At 44.7% G+C, this 18120-nt stretch overlaps 1 protein-coding gene across 2 annotated transcripts; it reads right to left on the bottom strand.

Moving 5' to 3' along the window:
- Positions 1-1670: 1670 nt before the first annotated feature.
- Positions 1671-17802, bottom strand: TMEM248 (transmembrane protein 248). Of its 2 annotated transcripts, none has more exons than XM_042026099.1 (7): positions 17598-17802; positions 9162-9336; positions 8332-8617; positions 6723-6873; positions 5882-6065; positions 5330-5473; positions 1671-4456 (listed from the first exon to the last, which is right to left on the bottom strand). In XM_042026099.1, exons 2-7 carry the CDS (start codon positions 9318-9320, stop codon positions 4436-4438), a joined length of 945 nt encoding a protein of 314 aa, XP_041882033.1. In that variant the 5' UTR covers positions 9321-9336; positions 17598-17802; the 3' UTR covers positions 1671-4435. The 2 variants fall into 2 exon arrangements, with proteins under 2 accessions (XP_041882033.1, XP_041882034.1); XM_042026100.1 differs by lacking the exon at positions 17598-17802 and adding an exon at positions 10978-11104.
- Positions 17803-18120: the final 318 nt, after the last annotated feature.

Raw genomic sequence — 18120 nt, 5'->3', positions numbered from 1 at the left:
GCAGAGCTGTAAAAGCTCTTCAAAAAGGAGAAACACAAACCAAGCTGTCCCAGTAACCCAGGAAAAGGCACAGCAAAGGAGCTGGATCGCAGAGAGCCTCTGCAGGGCTCTGAGGGACAGGGATAACTCAGGAATGGTGCTGAAGGAAGATCCAAACCCAGCCAGCTCCCAGCTGGCTCCTTGTTTTGGGAGCTGAGCTGTTTCCAGCCCAGGGGTCACAGACACCTCAAGGTCAGGCCACAGACTGCGCCCAAAAAGTTGGAAAATCTTCCAGAAAGGATCCACAGTGGATCCTTTGTGTGTGCAGCTCCTGAGGATCTTCCAGGACAGTGCTGGAATCCAAATTTTGGTGTCAGCAGACAAACGAGTCACAGGAGTTAAACAGAAACATGAGGTTCCACCTCCAGATTGATTTTCTCCCTGCCAGGCAATTCATCACCGGCAAAGTTTTGATGAGTGCTGGAGGGAAAAGGAGAATTTACAACCCAAATTCCAGCAGCTGCTGTCACACTCATTCAGAGGAAACTTTGGAGAGCAACATTTCATGGAAACTCTTTTATTTCCCACAGAGAAGCTGCAGCAATTTCCCTGCTGGTGCCGATTTTCAGTGCTGCTTTGCTGTAAAACCCAAATATTTGGCACAAAGCAGCTGATGAAAGGAATTCCCTTCCTTGCTGGCAGATGGCAGCTCCCATCCCAATCTGCAGCAGGCTGCTGAGGTTGGCTGGAATCTGATTTCCAACACGGCACGTGTGGGTTTTTGCCGGATGAGCAACCTTTATTTCATTTTTCCTTGCCCTTATTTGCAGTTTGTTAACAAACCCCCCTTAAAACACCAACTTTCAGCTGCTTTTACAGCCAGACCCAGGAGGAAGCTTTGGAAAAACCTCACTCAAGGCTGTGGCATGAAATTACAGCAACTTTCCCTGTGGAAAAGGCTTGGGAAGGGGTCCAGGCAGGATTGTTCACCTTTTATTAATAACCAACCAAATTCAAGCACAGATAGATTTGCTCAGGGTTTTCTCCCCAGTTTATTCAAGTGTAACTCCCTGAAACCAGGATTTTCTCCAAGGAATTTCATGTGAAACTCTTTGAACAAAGCCTTGTCAAACAACTGCTGCTGGTTATGGAAGGGAGATGGTTTAATAAAAGGATATGTTCTGCTGCCTTTCTCTCCCTCTCTGCTGGCTGAGGGACAGAATTCAGGCCATAAACGATTTCTTTGCAACCTGGAGCAGCAGCAGCCTCACTCCCCATTCCAGGCAGGCATTTCAGAGCCATACCAAAGGGATGGGTAAAAAAAAATTTGGATTAAACTCACTTTTGTCTCCTAATTCTCAGTAAAAACAATAAAATGATGTCACAGATTTGCTTTTAAGGGATGCTCTCATTCCCACCAGGTTTGAACAGGCACCATTTGCATGCTTTGAAGTGTTCTGTTAACAAGGAAAGGCAACAGGAGAGGTGGGTTTGGATCACAATTTTTCCATTTCTCGTTCCCTACACCCCAAACCAAAGGAAGAAAAAATCTACGTAAAGTGCTCACTACGCCCTGGGCACACAAAAAGGTTGAAATTTCATTTTACTGCAGATTTTTCCCTGATTTCCTCATAAGTTTGGATGTTTTAAGAAGCTCTGCAACCAGGGGGCTGTGAAAATAAAGACAAGGATAAACTTCATAGTTTTTATTCTGCAAAGCAATATGCACATCTTACAAACACAAAAATTAATCTAGGAGAGAAATGTCATTTCCAAATCAGCTATTAACCATCATGCAACAAGACAAGTGAAATGTAAGAACAAAACAAAACCAAAAAACCATCTTGAACCCTACAATCACCTGCAGAGGGTTGAAACCAAGGCTCAGATTTTCTATGTAATGCCAAAGGAAATGCAAAAAAAAAAAAAAAAAGAAAATGGCAGCTTTCTAAGAACAAGAAAACACGTACAAATAGAATCAAAACTGATTCAAGTCATAGTTAAAAAGAAAAAAGAAAACAAAAAAAGGAAAGATCAATATGATCTGAACTTTAATATTAAGTTTTAACTCTTCTGTTTGGCTGCATTTAACTTTGTACATTGCCTGGGAACAATCCAATATTCCTCAGTATTCCAGCATGTTGGCCTGCTGGGACACCCTGCACCTCCCTGCTGCAATCCAGGGGGGGCAAAGATGGACTGAGGCCAAAAAATCCAACTCTCCAACGTTTTCCCTTTTGCATTTGTGGGTCACAATCTTTAATATTCCTGGGGGGGGGGGGGGGGGGGTGCAGAAAGTGGGGGAGAAGTTTTCAAGCAGACTCCTTTCATTCCCAAAAGTTTTCCCCAACAGCCCAAGTTCCAGTTGGGATATTTGGAGTTGGAATTTGTTGAAGGAGAAAGGATTTGCTCTGCTTTGCTGAAGGAGTCAGGTGTTGTTGGGTGGTTTTTGGGTATTTCCAGGATTTGCACCACCTCTCTCCCAATCCATCTCCTGTTTCTGCCTGTGGTCCCCAGACCAAGCCACCCTCGGAGGCAACTCTTGGAGTGAGGATTAACACAGAAGGCTGGGCTTGTGTGATTTAGGACCAGCTCAGGCTGGGGTTTAGGACCAGCTCAGAAGAAGCTCTCGGCCTGTTTCACTTCCCTGCCTCACCCCAGGGGAAGCAGCATCAGCCCACAGCAGCATCAGGAGAAAACTGGAAGCTTCTTTTTATCCCTAAACTTCAAACCAGGCCACCTCTAAAGCTTTGCCTTAACATTCCCTGGAGGAAAACATGTCAGTTAATCCCACTTAAGGAACTGAAATTCTAGGAGGAAACGTGTTCTGAAGGAAACTGTGACTGTTCAAACACTCTTAAGACTTGTGAACTTACTGAAGTCCCAACACACACAGACCAGGAGCGGTGTCTGGAGGGAATAAACTGGGAATTGTATGCCAGCATCACTGAGACTATGAGATTCTCACTTGGCTTTCTTCTTCTGTGGAGTTTGGAGCAAAAAGGAGGAAGAAAAAAAAAAAAAAGCCTGTGTGAATAAATGAATGGATGGATGCAGAGCTGTCACACCACCTGGTGAGAAATCTGGGAGAAAAGATGAAAAGTCAATTAAGGCAACCAGTGAGATTTTAAAAGCAGTGGTGGAAATGTCTGCAGGAAGAGCCTGACCCCTGAAATTAAGGAGGCTGCTCAACAAGGAGCCAGGAAGAAAAACCAGCAAAAGGCAGAATGGGGAAGGGAGAAATGCACAGAATAAAATCTCTGACTGAAGAATGGACACAGAGAACAGAAAGGGTTTCACTGGGTCGTTTTCTTTGACCTTCCTCACAACAGCCCCACTCTTGTGGCCATTTTCCCCTGAGTGCACAGCATTAAATGGCAACTTAGTGGGACAGAGCTTAGCAGTGCCATTGTCAGCTGCCCTCAGAGCTGCATGCACAGTCCCAGAGTGAAGCTCTGCAACAAACTCTGGGATTTCTTTTCCTTTCACTATTTGCACTTGCCCAAGGCTGTGCAGAGCCCCAGCAGGCTGTTAACACAATACAGCTTTTTTATTAATTTTATTTTCACTTTCTAGAAAGAAAAAAGAAGGAAAAAAAGTTTACAGAAAGCTGCTCTGCAGCAGAGACACACAGTCCTGGCTGGAGGGCTGGGGGTGGGAGGCCAAGTGGAAAAGTCTTCCAGATAAGTCTCTGTGCTGACTGGTTCTCTGGCATTCAGCAAGCCAAATGAAAAACCAAAAAAACCAACCAAAACAAAACAAAAAAAATCAAACAGTTCTTTTCAGTAAGTAAGAGTTTAAAATGGGACTTCACTTCTTAATTTTTTTACTACGAATAAAAGCACAAGTTTGTCCTAAATACAGCACTATTAAAATGTGAATATGTATTTTTTTTTTCTTCCAAAAGAAAAAAAAATAATCTAAAATGTTGATACCTTTTCTTGCAAGCAAGGAGCAAATGGAATAAAGTATGAGGCCACACAAACACACATTGAATTTATGTCGTAGATTGGTGGCTTTGGAAATGCAGGATTATATCAAAGGTGCATACTTGGTTCAAACACACTGTACAGACTGGGCAAAAAACCAAACATCTCTTGGTTGCTTTGAGACACTTGCAAAGGCATCTTCACCCGCCCAGGTGCAGCGAGACAAAAATCTCTGGCTCTGCCTCTGTGGAGCCTTTTCACTGGAGTTATCTACACCAACATTGGGGGTGTCCCCAGGGAAGGGCCGGAGCGTTCCGGCCGCGCCACGGGATGAGCGCATCTCCTCAGACCTGCTCTGGATATTCTGCTTTTATAAATATGTACAAATCAATTACAGGCACTTTGAAATGTCTTTGGTTGGAATAAACCAACATTGCAAGGTAATGGATTCACAGAGTGTTAAGACCCAGGCTGGGTTCAGCAGGCAATGGTTTTGGTTGTTCTTGGGAGAAGGAGAGGGGGGATTTTTATGCTTCTGACAAAGCAACCTGGAAAAAAAAAAAAAAAACCAGAGAGAAAATATTTAATTAAAGGCAAATTCTTAATCCTGTAACAGTGATATGACTTATCTCTGTGCAGCTGGCAGAGCTGTCCTTGACTTTTCAAAGCAGCTTGGAAAGTCTGACTTGGAAAGGAAATCAAAGCGAGTCTGAAGGTCTTTTGTACTTGGCAAAAATCAATTGAATAAAAGTCCCAAACCACTCAAAACCAAAAAAAAAAAACCAAACAAAAAACACCTACAAAAACCATCCCAAACCAGCTTACACCACAAAATATCAAGATCAAAAGGTGTCAACACTGGCTTCCTACTTCTCAATTTAATATATTCATATTTAATCCTTCAGGCAAACTGCAGGTCCCCAAGGCAGTATTGAACAATGACTCTTTGAACAGCTTTGTTATTAACTTAATTCTGATTAACAACCAATAACTCTTTCAACAGCTTTGTTTTTAACTTAATTCTGATGAACAACCCTTAGAATTATGTATCATGTTTTACTCAAAGTTTTCAGTCTGTTGTAATAAAAGAGAAATAAAACTATTTGATGCCACCTATTCACTGCTTCACACAAAACAGTTCAAGTAGCGCCAGAATTATGGCAGAAGAGTCCCAGCCCAGCACTTCCTGAGCTGTGATGATTCACTTCTGGAGGAGAGAAACCTCATTTGGAGGATATCCAAAGCACTTGTGTGGATTTTGTAGCCCCCACCTGCACTGTCCATAATGAAGCACCCATGTCTCTTTGAAAGGCAATTCAATCCCCATCTCCAGAGACAAGAAAAACCAGTCTGTCCTGTGTCCAAAAGGAGCTTTGCTCTGTTTTCTTATCAGAGTCAATATTTTGTTACCACACACTCACCTTTTCAGAGCAGAACTCTGTGTTGCTTTGCCTCAGCTTGCTTGGTCTGCCTTTAATGACTGCATAGCAGAACATTGTAATCACCATCACGAAGAGGAAGTAACTGGTGTGCATGAGATGCAGGTTTATTAGGGAGCGATCATCCTGCACACAGAAAAGCAAATTAAAACCATTTATTGACTTGGCACGTGATATCAAAGCAGTAATTACCAGTTCAACCCAGAAATTACTTCAGGAATCAACTTCCTCCCCTTTACACAGCAATGGAAGTGATTCCTAATTGTGGCACAAAATGTTTCTGGTCTTAAAAATCTGTTATAGATATTTTTCCAAATACTGGCAGAGGCTTTTGAGAAATGATTTCAAAGTATAAATGGTGGTTATTAAGAGCTGTGAGGCACATGGATGAAGATCATCAAACCCACTGGGGTGGAGCATTCTCAGCCCTGGCACCACACAATAAACCAGCAGCAAAAATGACAATTTCAGGAACCATACTGAATGAAAGCAGAGCATTTACTGAAAATACCAGAGGAACAGCCCAGCACTTACATCTGGAACGATAACAGTTAGTTTGGGATTTAAAGCATGGTAGACTTTCCCAATTGCTCCTTTGTAACACCAGAAGGGGTTGTAATCCTGGGCGTATTTCGTGTTCGAGTCCCTCGCCGTGGTGAAGATCTTGTACCACAGAGTAGCATTGCTGTAGGTTTCAGGAACACAATGTGGTGGCTGACTGCAACAAAACAGAAATCATCAGTACCCTGAATTGCATTTGCCACGTTCAACCAGGACAACTCTTCATCTCAAAACATGGGTTTAGTTTGGGTCTTCCAAAGCAACAACAAAACCCCAAAGTTTAACCAAAAGGGTCTATTAAAAGCCACATGATTGCTACACTAAAATTAGAATTTAACTGCATGTTGTTGCACTGAGCCAACATCCCACAGCTTAACTGGAAAAACACTGGTTTTCCTAAGGCTTCACAGGTTGGATGGAACAGTGTCAGGGAATCCAGAGAAGACAAAGGGAAGATATTCTGGTGAAGGCAAAGCAGCATTTGCCTTGTGCTGATCTCTCAGCAGGGAAGGGGGTAAGAACCTTAGCGTCAAATCTCATCTCTGAAACTCAGTTATGGGGTAAATTCCTTAAATTTCCATGGATTCTCTTGCTCCCAGTAAATTTTAAATCACAGTTGAAAGGCAGGAGCTTAAAACACCCTCAGAAAGATCTCAAAGACAGCAGAGGTTTCCAGACAAATGTTTTACCATGGGGGAAGGAGTGCAAGGACACAATTTCCACGATCGACAGGAATTTTCACAGGGAACTAACAACTCAGAGGAATTAATGAGCCAGGAAGCAGCCCATGGAGCAGAGTTCCCAATGCACTTACACTGTGACTGGGAATACATTGCTGGCTGCTGTCACAGTCATGCAGGTGGTGAACACAACCTGCTCGCAGTGGCCGTGCAGGACACAGTCATCGGAGTTCCAGGCAGCTGGCAGGGTGAAGGTGATGTTTATTTCCTCGTGGGATTCTCTGCCTTTGAGAAAGAGAAAAGGAAAGCTGGGTTTTGCTTCACAAAAGTATCTGAGCAACGATCACTGGGATAAGGAGAACACACAAATGACTAAGGCAGGAAGTATCACCCTTTGAATCATCCAGGATCTTTATAGGCAACAGAGCAAGCAAAAAGAAAGATAAAACCCAAAACAAACTACAAAATCCCCCAGCTGCTGCTCTTTCTAATCTCTCCCAGCCCAGAACTGGTGTCATCAGGCTGCTTTCAGAAATTAAAAACTGTTTAAAAGTGAATTCATGTGTGTTCAGAGATATTTATTAGAAAAGTCTTTCTCCTCCTAAGAACTTTGTCCGCATTTGTTTTTTCTGATGCTCCCTTTTCAAACTGGAGATATTTGTGTAGAGAAAAAGGTGTGAGCAGATACTGAACTGCACACTAAGTCATGTATGATAACTCCATGTGGAGAATTTCAGGCTGAAAACAAATCCAGGCTGCTGCAAATGGAACTTGTATTTGGTAGCTCTTAAAGCAGTAACAAAATAACAACAGAAAATACAGCAATGCACATTTGCAGCTCTCCAAAGGTTCAAGACATCCAACATTATTATAAAACGCAATTCTGGCTGAAAGCTAAAATAAAAGTGAGGTTCTAGTATCAATTTCTATTAATTCTCTATGAACTCCTGTCAAAACTTCCTGGCAGGCAGCCAGAGAGCAGATTGGTCTCTGCGCACCACAGAAACCATAATCATCTTATCTGGTGCTCTTTGTGATATTAAAGCTGATTCACTTATGCATTTTAGATAAACTAGAATTTTTTAGACAACATAATACTCTCTACTGCATCTACGTCACATTTGAAATGTCAGTTGAGGACCTGATGGATCAAGGCAAAACTGAAGAGAGTCACTGTTTGGAATTTTGCTGGCTTAAAAATGACCTTCCATTGTCATTAGGTTAATCATTTCAAACTGCCAAGCCTGATCTTGGCACACCCGCAGGTTCTTTTCCATTCTGAATGCAGGGAAAAGTTCCTCTAACAAACAAGTGAAGGGCTCCATACAGGAATAAACTCACAATAAATCTGGGAACACATCTGTGTTCTGTGCATAAGATTCATCTCACCCATAAGAAGCTGGTGAATTTTTATTTGATCATATAGTTATTTAAATCACAGAATTATTTAGAATCATAGAATGGTTTGGGTTGGAGGGGACTTTAAAAACTGTCTTGTTTCACCCTCTGCTATGGGCAGGAACACCTTCCACTATCCCAGGTTTCTCCAAGCCCTGTCCAACCTGGCCTTGGACACTGCCAGGGATGGGGCAGCCACAGCTTCACAATAAAGAATTTCTTCCTAATATTTAATCTAAACCTACTTAGTTTCAGTTTGAAGCCAATCCCCCTGTGAAAGGTTAGAAAAAAAACCTCTAAAAGCCAACTGTAACCTAAATTTTAAAAAGGTCCATCCTTGCCTACCTGAAAGTCCAATCTGGTGCCCAAAAATTGTGGAGCTTAGGTGTGTGACATTGCGAGAGTATCCCCCAAAAGGTCTCAGAGGGTCCAGGGTCAGCGTGATGGTGACAGAGATGTTGATGGGACCGGAGTCCTCGAGGGCCTGTGGGGACTGTGTGGAAGACCTGGCCTGCCCGCTGGTCACGGTGCTTTCTGGAGTTGTGGTGTCGTTGAGGAGGTGCTTTAGGGTTTCATTCTCAGATATACAGAAGTCCAAATCATTAAACCTCAGGAGGAAAGTATTCCAGTCCTTAAAACAAAGGGGGAAATTTCAAGCAGATGAGGGAGCTCACGCCTCTCTCGGTCCCATCCCGCCCGGTTCCAGGCCATTTAACAAAAATCACACGGCTCACAAAGCAACACAAACACCACCAGGGCTGGCTCAACAACAGGAAAGTTGTTTGGAGAAGTCAGATGGGTTCAATCCCACCTCCCTCCCCTGAACTAATAAGGAAACTTGGTCTGTTCTCACCACGCTCCGGGGTGAGCGGTTTCTGACGAGGTTTCCCTCGTTACAGGACAGTGCTGAGGTAAGAAGTTCCCCAAACCAGCTAAGTGACCCTAAATAACAAACAGAAAGGTTCCTAGCCGCAGCAGGGAAGAACCATGACAGATGATTTGGCCTCATCCTTGATATAAAACAAAACTAACAAACATTCACTCCAACAGCCCTTCTGAAAGTAAAATGAAGACAATCCCCCACACAGCTCTGTGCTCTCTATGAGGGGAAAAAAACCCCCATCATTAACTTCAGGCATGTTTTCCAAATTAATATCCCTGCTTTTTGCACATACCTCTGTCATTTCTGGTGATTTGATCTCCTTGATTTTGAAGAAGTAGCCCAGTGTCAGGAAGGCGATGGCCATGGCGCTCACGCTGATCATAAAGACCACGAGCGGAGGGCGGCTGCTGATATAAACCTTCAGGTTCTCCAACAGGTTTATGTAGAACATTATTCTGATTGTTCACCTGAGGGCAAAAGATGTTCCAACAGAGTCACTGGAGTGTGTGTTACAGGAGGGGGTTGGTGGATCACGTAAGACAAAAGTTTGACAGCAAGAAATAGGATCTTACACAAAATGAGATTCAATTACGTGGCTGTGCTGTTCACTGAGTATGGAGTGTGTGCCTGAAATGCAGCAGCAATCAAAACAGGCTCCACATCACCTTCTCAGGGCCTCAAACTGCCAGCTGGGAATGGATTTGAAGAAATGAGGGCTTCCAGCACAGCCCAGCATCGCTGATAAGTAATAAACCCAGTTCTTGCCTTTCCCCAGGCAGGGTATCACTGCTACATTTTAATGCCAGTAGTGTCTGAATGCACCAAGTTACAAATCAAACTTTGCACATCCTTTGGAAACTGAAGCTGGAGCCTTAAGGATCCCTCTTCACCCCATCTCAAATGCCTCTATTTTCAAAACAGGATCTGAGAAGCAGCCCTACATCACTTTAGGCTTTTGCATCAAGAATCCTGTGGGCAGAAAACCCTAAAAACTGCATTAGGGTGGAGGCTGGAAGATTCCTTGTCTTTATTTAATTCTTGCAGGATCTAGAACTTTTTGTTTTGTCTGTAAGCAAAGCCAGGACCTTACATGCTGAGGAAATGTCCTCAGTCATTAATTTTTGCCCCAAATACAGTATTTTGTCTGATTCCCTTCCTGAATGTTCATCTGCAGAGTAAAAAGACCCAAATTATTGTATCAGCTTCCCCACCTCCATTCACAGGGAAAAGCAAACAGTCCAGTGTTAAAGGGCAGCCTTGTGTCATCTCCTTCAGAAGCTCTGCAAGGAGGAACTCCCAGCCAACCTCTTATTTTTGTCTTACCTAAAATCCTGGCTGAAGAGGCTTTTAACCCCAACTAAACCACTAAGGCAGGAGCTGTTCCTAGCAATGTGCTGCTGATCTCCAAAATTCCCAGGGAAAGGCAGAAAGAATTCTGCACTGCAAGGGTTAAAGCTGGAGCATCCATATGGATCTGGTAACATTTAATTAAGGCTCCCTGCAGGTCTGGATGATCCCCGATGACTCCCATTATTGTCATTTACAATCCAGGTGTAGCAGGGCTGAAAAGTGGCAGCTCTGAGGATGAGAGAGGGACAGGGCAAGGCAAGAGAGGGATCTTTGATGTGATCTATTGATTTCAGAGAAAACAAGAGAAGGGTAAAGGAGGAGCACTCAGACAAAGCCTTTTTCAGAGCCCACAGGGTACAATGATCCCAACTTCCTTGTGTATACTCAGGATTTTACTGGCAGAAACGCTTCAGTTCCTGTTAACAGAAGAAATATTGACAGAACCTGCAAAGAGGGGAAAATCCAACTCAGGGAGAAGAGACAGAGGTGCAGTGCCAACAACACAACCCTGGGCTGTGCCTGCTGACTCCCCACTCGCTCTCCTGGCTGAAACCTGCTGAGACAGAGCTCTCCAGAGCTCAAGATCACATCCTGGGTTTATTATTTTTCACCATCAACCCCTTTCCATACACCCTGCAAAGCCCAGGAAGTTTTCCTCAGTGAGAAGTGGGTGCTGCAAACATCTCTGCAAACCCAGAGCGAAAAGCAGGGAAAGAAGAGGGAAGAAAGGCAAAGATGATGAGAAATGTGCACCTTACCAGAAGTTTGTCCCAGAGCAGCTGTGGCACAGCCAGCCAGGCCAGTGCAGGTGTCAGGAGACAGGAGGGACAGGGGAAGGGAGAGCTGGGGCTGGCAGGGATCATGCTGGGAATGATCCGCCCTTCTGCTCGTTCTGCCTATCTTGTCCCTGGCAGCAAATTCCTTAAATGAGCCCGAGCTAAAAATCCCAAACGTTCCATCCACAAGCAAAATCCCAAACACTCCTTCTAGAAACATGGGAGATGCGTGGAGATGGAAGGAGATCAAAACCTAAACTAAAGCAGAGTTGTAGGCAGTGTCCCCTCCTGAGTTTCCTTGTGGAAAGAACACAGATGCAGGGTTTATTGCAGCTTTTAATCAGGGCTGTCACCCACAGCACATCCAGGGCTGGGATTCCTTTTTTAAAGGGGTTTCCAACACCTCCATTAGAATGTTTGTTTACCACAGTATCCAAAACCAGCTTTAAAAAAACCAGGATGTGCTGAAAAGCCTTCCCAGAGAAATATTTGGGCTAATATTTTTATGTAAGAGATCACCAGCTTTTAAGTGCCAGTTGTTTAATATGCTGCCATAACTCAGTGGCTTTGAAAGCAATTAGAAAATGCTATAAGCTGCAATTTCTGAGGAATAATGTGCCTTCGGAGCATTTGTGAGGGAAAAGGGAACAACTGTGGATTTCAACACTGGAGCTGACATGAAAATAGCAGTGCAAGGAAGGATGAATGTTTCCATGCTGCTGCCTGAAGAATTACTAATTTTTTTACCAAAGTGCTCAAATAACTTTAATTAGCACAGAACTTGTGATTCAGATCAGTGCATTACATCAAAATGTCCACGGATTTTCAGGGTTCCTTAAACTCCTCTCTGTTAGAATCACAATGCATCACAATTCTTCTGCCAGCTCTTGTAACTAACTTCCTCCTCTGTGTAACTGAATAACTTAAAGAATATCACTTAAACTTTTATTTCTTGTTCACAGAGTTAAAACAAACAAACCAACCAATGCTTTTACCTCCTGGCAGGTCAGGCAAGCAAGATCAGATTTCACTTTTTAGCCAAATAAATAATTTAGTGAGCGGCTCTAATGACTGCTGCTGCCTCTCTCCACTCCAGCAAAGCCTTTTAATACTTGGTGCAATAAAAATCTCCCCAGTCAGCCTAAATAAGGAGCTCAAGTGCAAGGGGAAGAATGAAAACTGCCAGGCTGGAACATTGGCCACCAGCTCCAAGGTAATTGCTGGGTAGTGAGGGATGTTCAGCAGGAGCAAATGCCAGAGTTACAGCTGATGGAATTCACCAGGAAACCCTGGAGATGTTGTACTCTTAAATCAACATCTACAAACCCAGGCAGGTAAAAAGATTAAAGTGGTAAAGGGTGGAAATACAACAGTTTAATCTGTCAGAGTCCCAGGGAAACACAGAATTGGGCAGTCAACTAAAAAGCAAGAAAATATTGTACAACTGGGGGGATTTTCCTCCAAAACAGCTCCAGACAGCAACTTCAAAGGAGTAACATTGTGAATTCCTCTTTATTTGTATAGGAAAGAGTGTGGAGAAGGAAGCTGCTGAAACAGACTGATGAGTTTTTAAATTACAAACAAGGAAAATCTTGAAGCCTATTGCAAAGACCAAAAAGTCAATGTAATGAGTCACAGCTGAAGTATTAAATTCCCATTTTGAGCCTTAATATCAAAGGAGCTGAATTCCTAACAATAAAAAACCCATATGCTGCACTAAAGCAGGTATTAAAAGTGAAATTGCAGTTGCCAAAGTGAAAAAAAACCCCCAAACATGAATTTTAAAGGGATCAAAGTCATTTGACATTTTTGTCAATAATGTCAACTACCATCCCTGCCATTAGAAAGCTTAAAATGATGGCATTTCCTCACAAATATTTCCCCTTCTTGTTGTGCAGGTAAGGTAATCACTCTAGAGGAGGGGTTTGAATATAAAACCACCACTGAAATATCCAAAAGTGGAAAATTGGGTGGAGGAGAAGGACAGGAGGCAGCACTGCTCCTTTAGGATCTCACAAGTTTTCCAAGCCTCAACATCTTATTTCACAGAACAGTGTTTAAATTGAGCTGTGCAGCTCAAAAAAAAAAAAATGGATGATGTTTTCAAAGATGCCCCACTACCAAGCGTGCAAGGGGGTTAGGAAATGGGTCAGCTCAGGGTTAACCACTTAGAATGAAAATAATGTTGTGTGCCAGAGGAATATTTATAAACATAAATCAAGCAAACCATGGGAAACCATCCATAAATAAATGCAAACAAGGCAGTGGTGTTCATCCCAAAGTGCCTCTCGTTTAACAACAATAAACAGCAGCAGGTACCAAAATTCTCTTTCATTTGGTTTTCTTCTCTTCAAACCAAATTTGATGTCTAAGAGTGAAAATACTGAAATACTGAAGCTAAATAAAAATCAGAGTTGGGTGAGCTGGGGCTGGTGCTGCTTAACATTTTTGAGGGTGACAAGGACATGGGGTCAAGCTTGGCAATGACACCAAGCTCTGTGGGAAGGGATCCCATCCAGAGGGATCTGGACAGGCTGCAGAGGTGGCCCTGGGACAACCTGATGAGGTTCAACGAGACAAGTGCAAGGATCTGCACTTGGAAGTGCAGGAAGACTTTACCACCCTGATATCTGGGGAAAATAGAGGTGTTAGTATCTGCAGCAGTTTCAGATCATCTTTTTAGGAAGTGTGGATCCCTGTGGGATGGAATTCCACAGCCTAAAACCTTCTCCAGCAGCAGTAGGGCAGGCAGGAAGGAGGAATTCATCCTAGAGGAATCCTCCAGAGCACAGCTCTACCTCTGTCCAGCTGAGCCTCTTCCCCTCCGCCCAGCCTTCGGCGTGAAAAAAATAAACCAGAATCAACAACCTCCTAGGAAATGCCAGCAGATTTCTCCCCAACACAGAGGGAGAGAAGCAATCAGGGCATGTGGAGGAGGAAACTTTATGAAAACATCACCTTGGATCCTTGAATTCAACCAAAGAGAGCCCAAAGATCAGCAGCCAGATGTGCACAAACACATTTGCTACAGTGCGAGATAACGGGGAATTGGCTCAAGCCAGACAGTGGCTTATCAGTTTGCTGAGCTATTTCATCCACAAATATTTTACTGATAAGAACCCCCCCCCCCCCCTTTTCCTGGAGCCTGGAAGCTGAAAATGGCAGGAAAATGGCTTTGCATATGCAGAGAGGACACTGCACAGGGCAGGAGGAGAACAGCACCTGGAAATGTGGAAAAGAACATTCCTTCCTCCTGGCATCCTGATAAAGGATCAGGATGCAGAATATTAACAAAAACTGGGGACTTGCATGGATAGAAAGCAGCAAAGTGGTTGCATGAAATGTTTATTTTCACCTCTCAAAACACTGTTCAAAGCTTAATTAATCATTTCAGCATCGCCAAGAGTGGCCTGAACAGCAAACATTTCAGGCCTGCCCATGGAACAAAGCCAAGGAAAGGAAGCAATTTGGTCAGTGATAGAGAATTTTAAAGATCAAATTGATACTGAATTTTAGACACCCAAATTCCTGACTTCAACTCCCTATAAAGACAGAAAACTTTAAATACAAAGTCGATGATGTAAAAAATAAAAAGGAAAACAAACATTACTCAATCTGTGTATGACAGCCCTTCCCAACAGACTTGTGTTGTTCAAAAAGTCTGCTGGATTTACCACAAGCACCTGAACTTTGTGCCAGCTGATACTCTTGGGACAGCAAAGTTGATTTTCATTTCCCACTGGAAGAAAAATTCGTGCAGAAACAGACAAATCAAACCAGTTCCAAGTATTTTTTATATGCTACAAGTTCTTAAAAATGATGAATGAGAAAAGGGAAGGAAAGTTTAAAGTCAGGCAGCAGAAATAGAGTGAGGACGTCTTTTTTTCCCTGGTTCAATGAACCCTGAATTCTGACTTTTGTTAGAAGTGAAAAACATAATTTAAAACATAGCCAGCTGTAAAATCAAAATGAACCCAAGCTCTGGTTGAAAATCAGACATTTTGGTGCCAAACTCGAGGCAGGCAGCCCTGTTTGCCAAGAGCCTGTGCCATGGGAATGAATCCATTTCCATATAAAAGAGCTCATGGGCATTTTTAAACCTTCCAGCTTTTCCAAGTCCAAGTCATGACTTACAATGTGAGTTACCATAATTCAAATCACCCAGACTGCAATAAAACACACAAGAATAGATGAAGGACTTTTGAAGTTGTATTAAAAATGCTATTCTGCTTACTGCTGCTTAGCATGAGAACCTGTGAGAGGAAAGGAAAAGTAAAATAATTCAATTTTACAGGATTTTTAAAGATCCATGAGAAATCAAATTCTGTGTACACTGAACTGACAGCAGCCAAAAATCCGGGAAGGCTTTAATCAAGGTGTGAAAATTCTCAGTAAACGTTCAATAATCAGAAACTGGTTGAGTGACCAGTTCAAGGTTAATTGTTGACTTCATTAAAGCCCACTCATTAAGGAATGTGGGACCTAATTCAGCAGTGAAAGTGCAGAGAAAAGCCAGGAAAAGGCTCCTCAGTCTCTATGATGAGAATTGTGAGGAGACAGGGATGCAGACAGAAACACAGCTTGAATCACAAGCAGAGAAATGACTGACAAGCTGAGGAAATGGCAGCTTTGGGGAATGGCAAAATCAGAGTTTGGGTGTGGAAAGAAGGGAGAGAAGCAGCAAAACAGCCAGTGGCCACTAACGAAAATATAAACAGCAGCAAAAGCAACTGAAATAAGGGACCTGGACAACAGCTGAGCTATCAAGGCTATGGCTGGAATATTATCGTGACTGTGTGCTTCACCCCCACTGCTCAAAGGAAACAGGACCTGAACTTGCTCAGCCCAAACTCCTGTGAGTTCACTCTCCATTTTACAGATTAACAAAATCCAAAATGCCAAGACATTCACAAGTTTTGCTCCAAATCAGAACCTGGGAGTTCTGAGTCCTGAGAACCAGTTTTAATCACAGGTCAGCACAGTCTTAAAAAGAAAATAAACTCCCACCCAGCCATGCTTTGGGCAAGGGGAGATTTAGGAAAAGTAACACAATTCTGACACCAGTGAGTTCCATTAATAGTTTAGGGCTCAATTAATGAAACAGCTTCATTTCTACAAAACCTGTGATGTTATTTAATAAAAAAAGAAGACGACCACAGCAACCAGAGCTGCAGGATCAGCTCAGGGGGTGTCCCAGGAGGGACCCACCCCGGGGTGCTGGATGTGCCAGGCTCTGTCCCTCCTGTCCCCCGGCTCCCAAAGGACACCGAGCTCTGTTTGTCCCCTGCCCTCAGCTGCTCCTGGGCACTTCTCTGAGCACAGTGACTGTTATGTCTTATCAGGTGGCCTTTCAGGTTCTTGTCTTTCAAGCGGAAATGAAGAATCACATTCCACCAGCGCCGGAGCCACTCCTCAAATCACGGCAGGTAACAAAGCTACCCAGGGCTTAATCCTCTTTGATGAGACTCGGGCCGGGATCAGGCTGCATTTTTCAGCTACAATTCAATGTTATCTGTGCTCAGGCTGCCACCAAAGTTATCTCTGGGCCGTGCACACCTGCTGAGCAGGAATTGGACTGCAGCCATCAGCTGATTCCCAGCGACCTGGGGAAAGGCAGGTGCGGGGAAGCGGCAGCAACTCACCCGGTGAAACTCGAACCGTTGTGTCCTGCCCAGAGGCACCAGGACTGGGGAGTATTTCCTGTAACTCAGCCTTCAGAAAAACGCAACAATCATTTACCACAACAGCCAGGCCCAGGTATTTTTCCTCCACCACGTTCTTCCAGCAGCCAAACTTTGGGGAAGTTCAGCGAGGATGTGGAGAGCAAACCTTAATTAATCCTTATCTAAGATCCGGGTTTGTCTACCAGGGCAAATTTACCCAGACAATTCCACCTCCACAGCTAATCCTGCAAATAAATTTTCCCAAACACAAATCCTTAAAGAGCAAATAAAGGGAAAAGGGGGGGGGGGGGGGGAAATCCCAGCTGTGCTGTAATATATTCTTTCCCAGGGTGATTCTGATCCACGGTTTGGATGTAACAGCAGGGATGGAGCAGCCATGTTCTAGGCATGATGCTCCGGGAATTTTATTATTAAAACCATCATGAGATCATTAGTCAAGTTAAACCCCCCAAAAAAGTGAAAGAGGATGAAATACGGATATACAGAAAACTGGGGAAAAAAATCCCCAACCAACCACATTAAAAAAGCCCAACGCAGGAATCACCGCTCAGAAGCTATATTGAAACATAACTATTTTTAGTGCCACAGAAATTATTATTTTTCACTGGTTTTTTTTTTCTGGTACAACGCCACGCGTACAAACTTCAAGCTGACGACCTTTCCCAAAATTTTTTTTTTTTTTTTAATGTAAATACTAAAGACAAACCAAGGCTACAACCCCCCGGCCGAGTAAAACCACCCCGAGCCCAACCGGGACCCGAGGCTCGGGGGGCAGCGCAGCGATGCCCCGGCCACGGCCCGAGGCTCCCCGGGGGCTCTCCCGGTGCTTGCCCCGCTCCCCCCAACCCCGGAGCGGCCCCAAGGCGACCCCATCCCCCGCCGGGCCGGGCCGCAGAGCCGCCCCCGTCCCCTTCTTACCGGCGTCCGCGGCGGGGCTCAGGCCCCCGGGCCGGGCGGGGCTCAGAGGCGGCGGCGCTGCCGTGCGGGCGGGCTCTGCACCATCGTCCTGCCCTGCCGGGGCTGCGGGCGCGGGCGGACGGGCGGGGGAGAAGCCGCTCCGCGGGCAGCCCCCGGGCCGGACACACGGACAGGCCCCGGCACCGGGCCCCGCCTCCGCCGCCGCTTCCGGGCCGCAGCCCTGACCCCTCACCCGCCGCGCGCGCCGACGGTGGCGCGGGGGGGACAAGATTGAGGCGGTGCCGGCAGCGCCAGAGGGGCTGGCGGCGGGCGGGGCCCGGCAGCAGCACCGGGAACGGGCGGGGAGAGATACCGGGAGAGGTACCGGGAACGGGCCGGGAGAGATACCGGGAGAGATACCGGGAACGGGCCTGGGCGCTCAGCGCGTTCTCTCCTCGGGCCCGAGTGCTGCAGTCCCGCGATCCCCGCTCCGGCCTCCCTCGCAGCCCTCAGGATGGTCCCCGCCTTTTCCCTCCCCTTTTCC

This window comes from Corvus kubaryi, unplaced genomic scaffold (genome assembly GCF_017639235.1).
Source record: "Corvus kubaryi isolate FWS band 111438036 unplaced genomic scaffold, C.kubaryi_AGA036_p1.0 37284, whole genome shotgun sequence".
NCBI lineage: Eukaryota > Metazoa > Chordata > Aves > Passeriformes > Corvidae > Corvus > Corvus kubaryi.
Note: the sequence above shows the minus strand (reverse complement) of the source record. Positions and strands in the feature narration are given on the sequence as shown.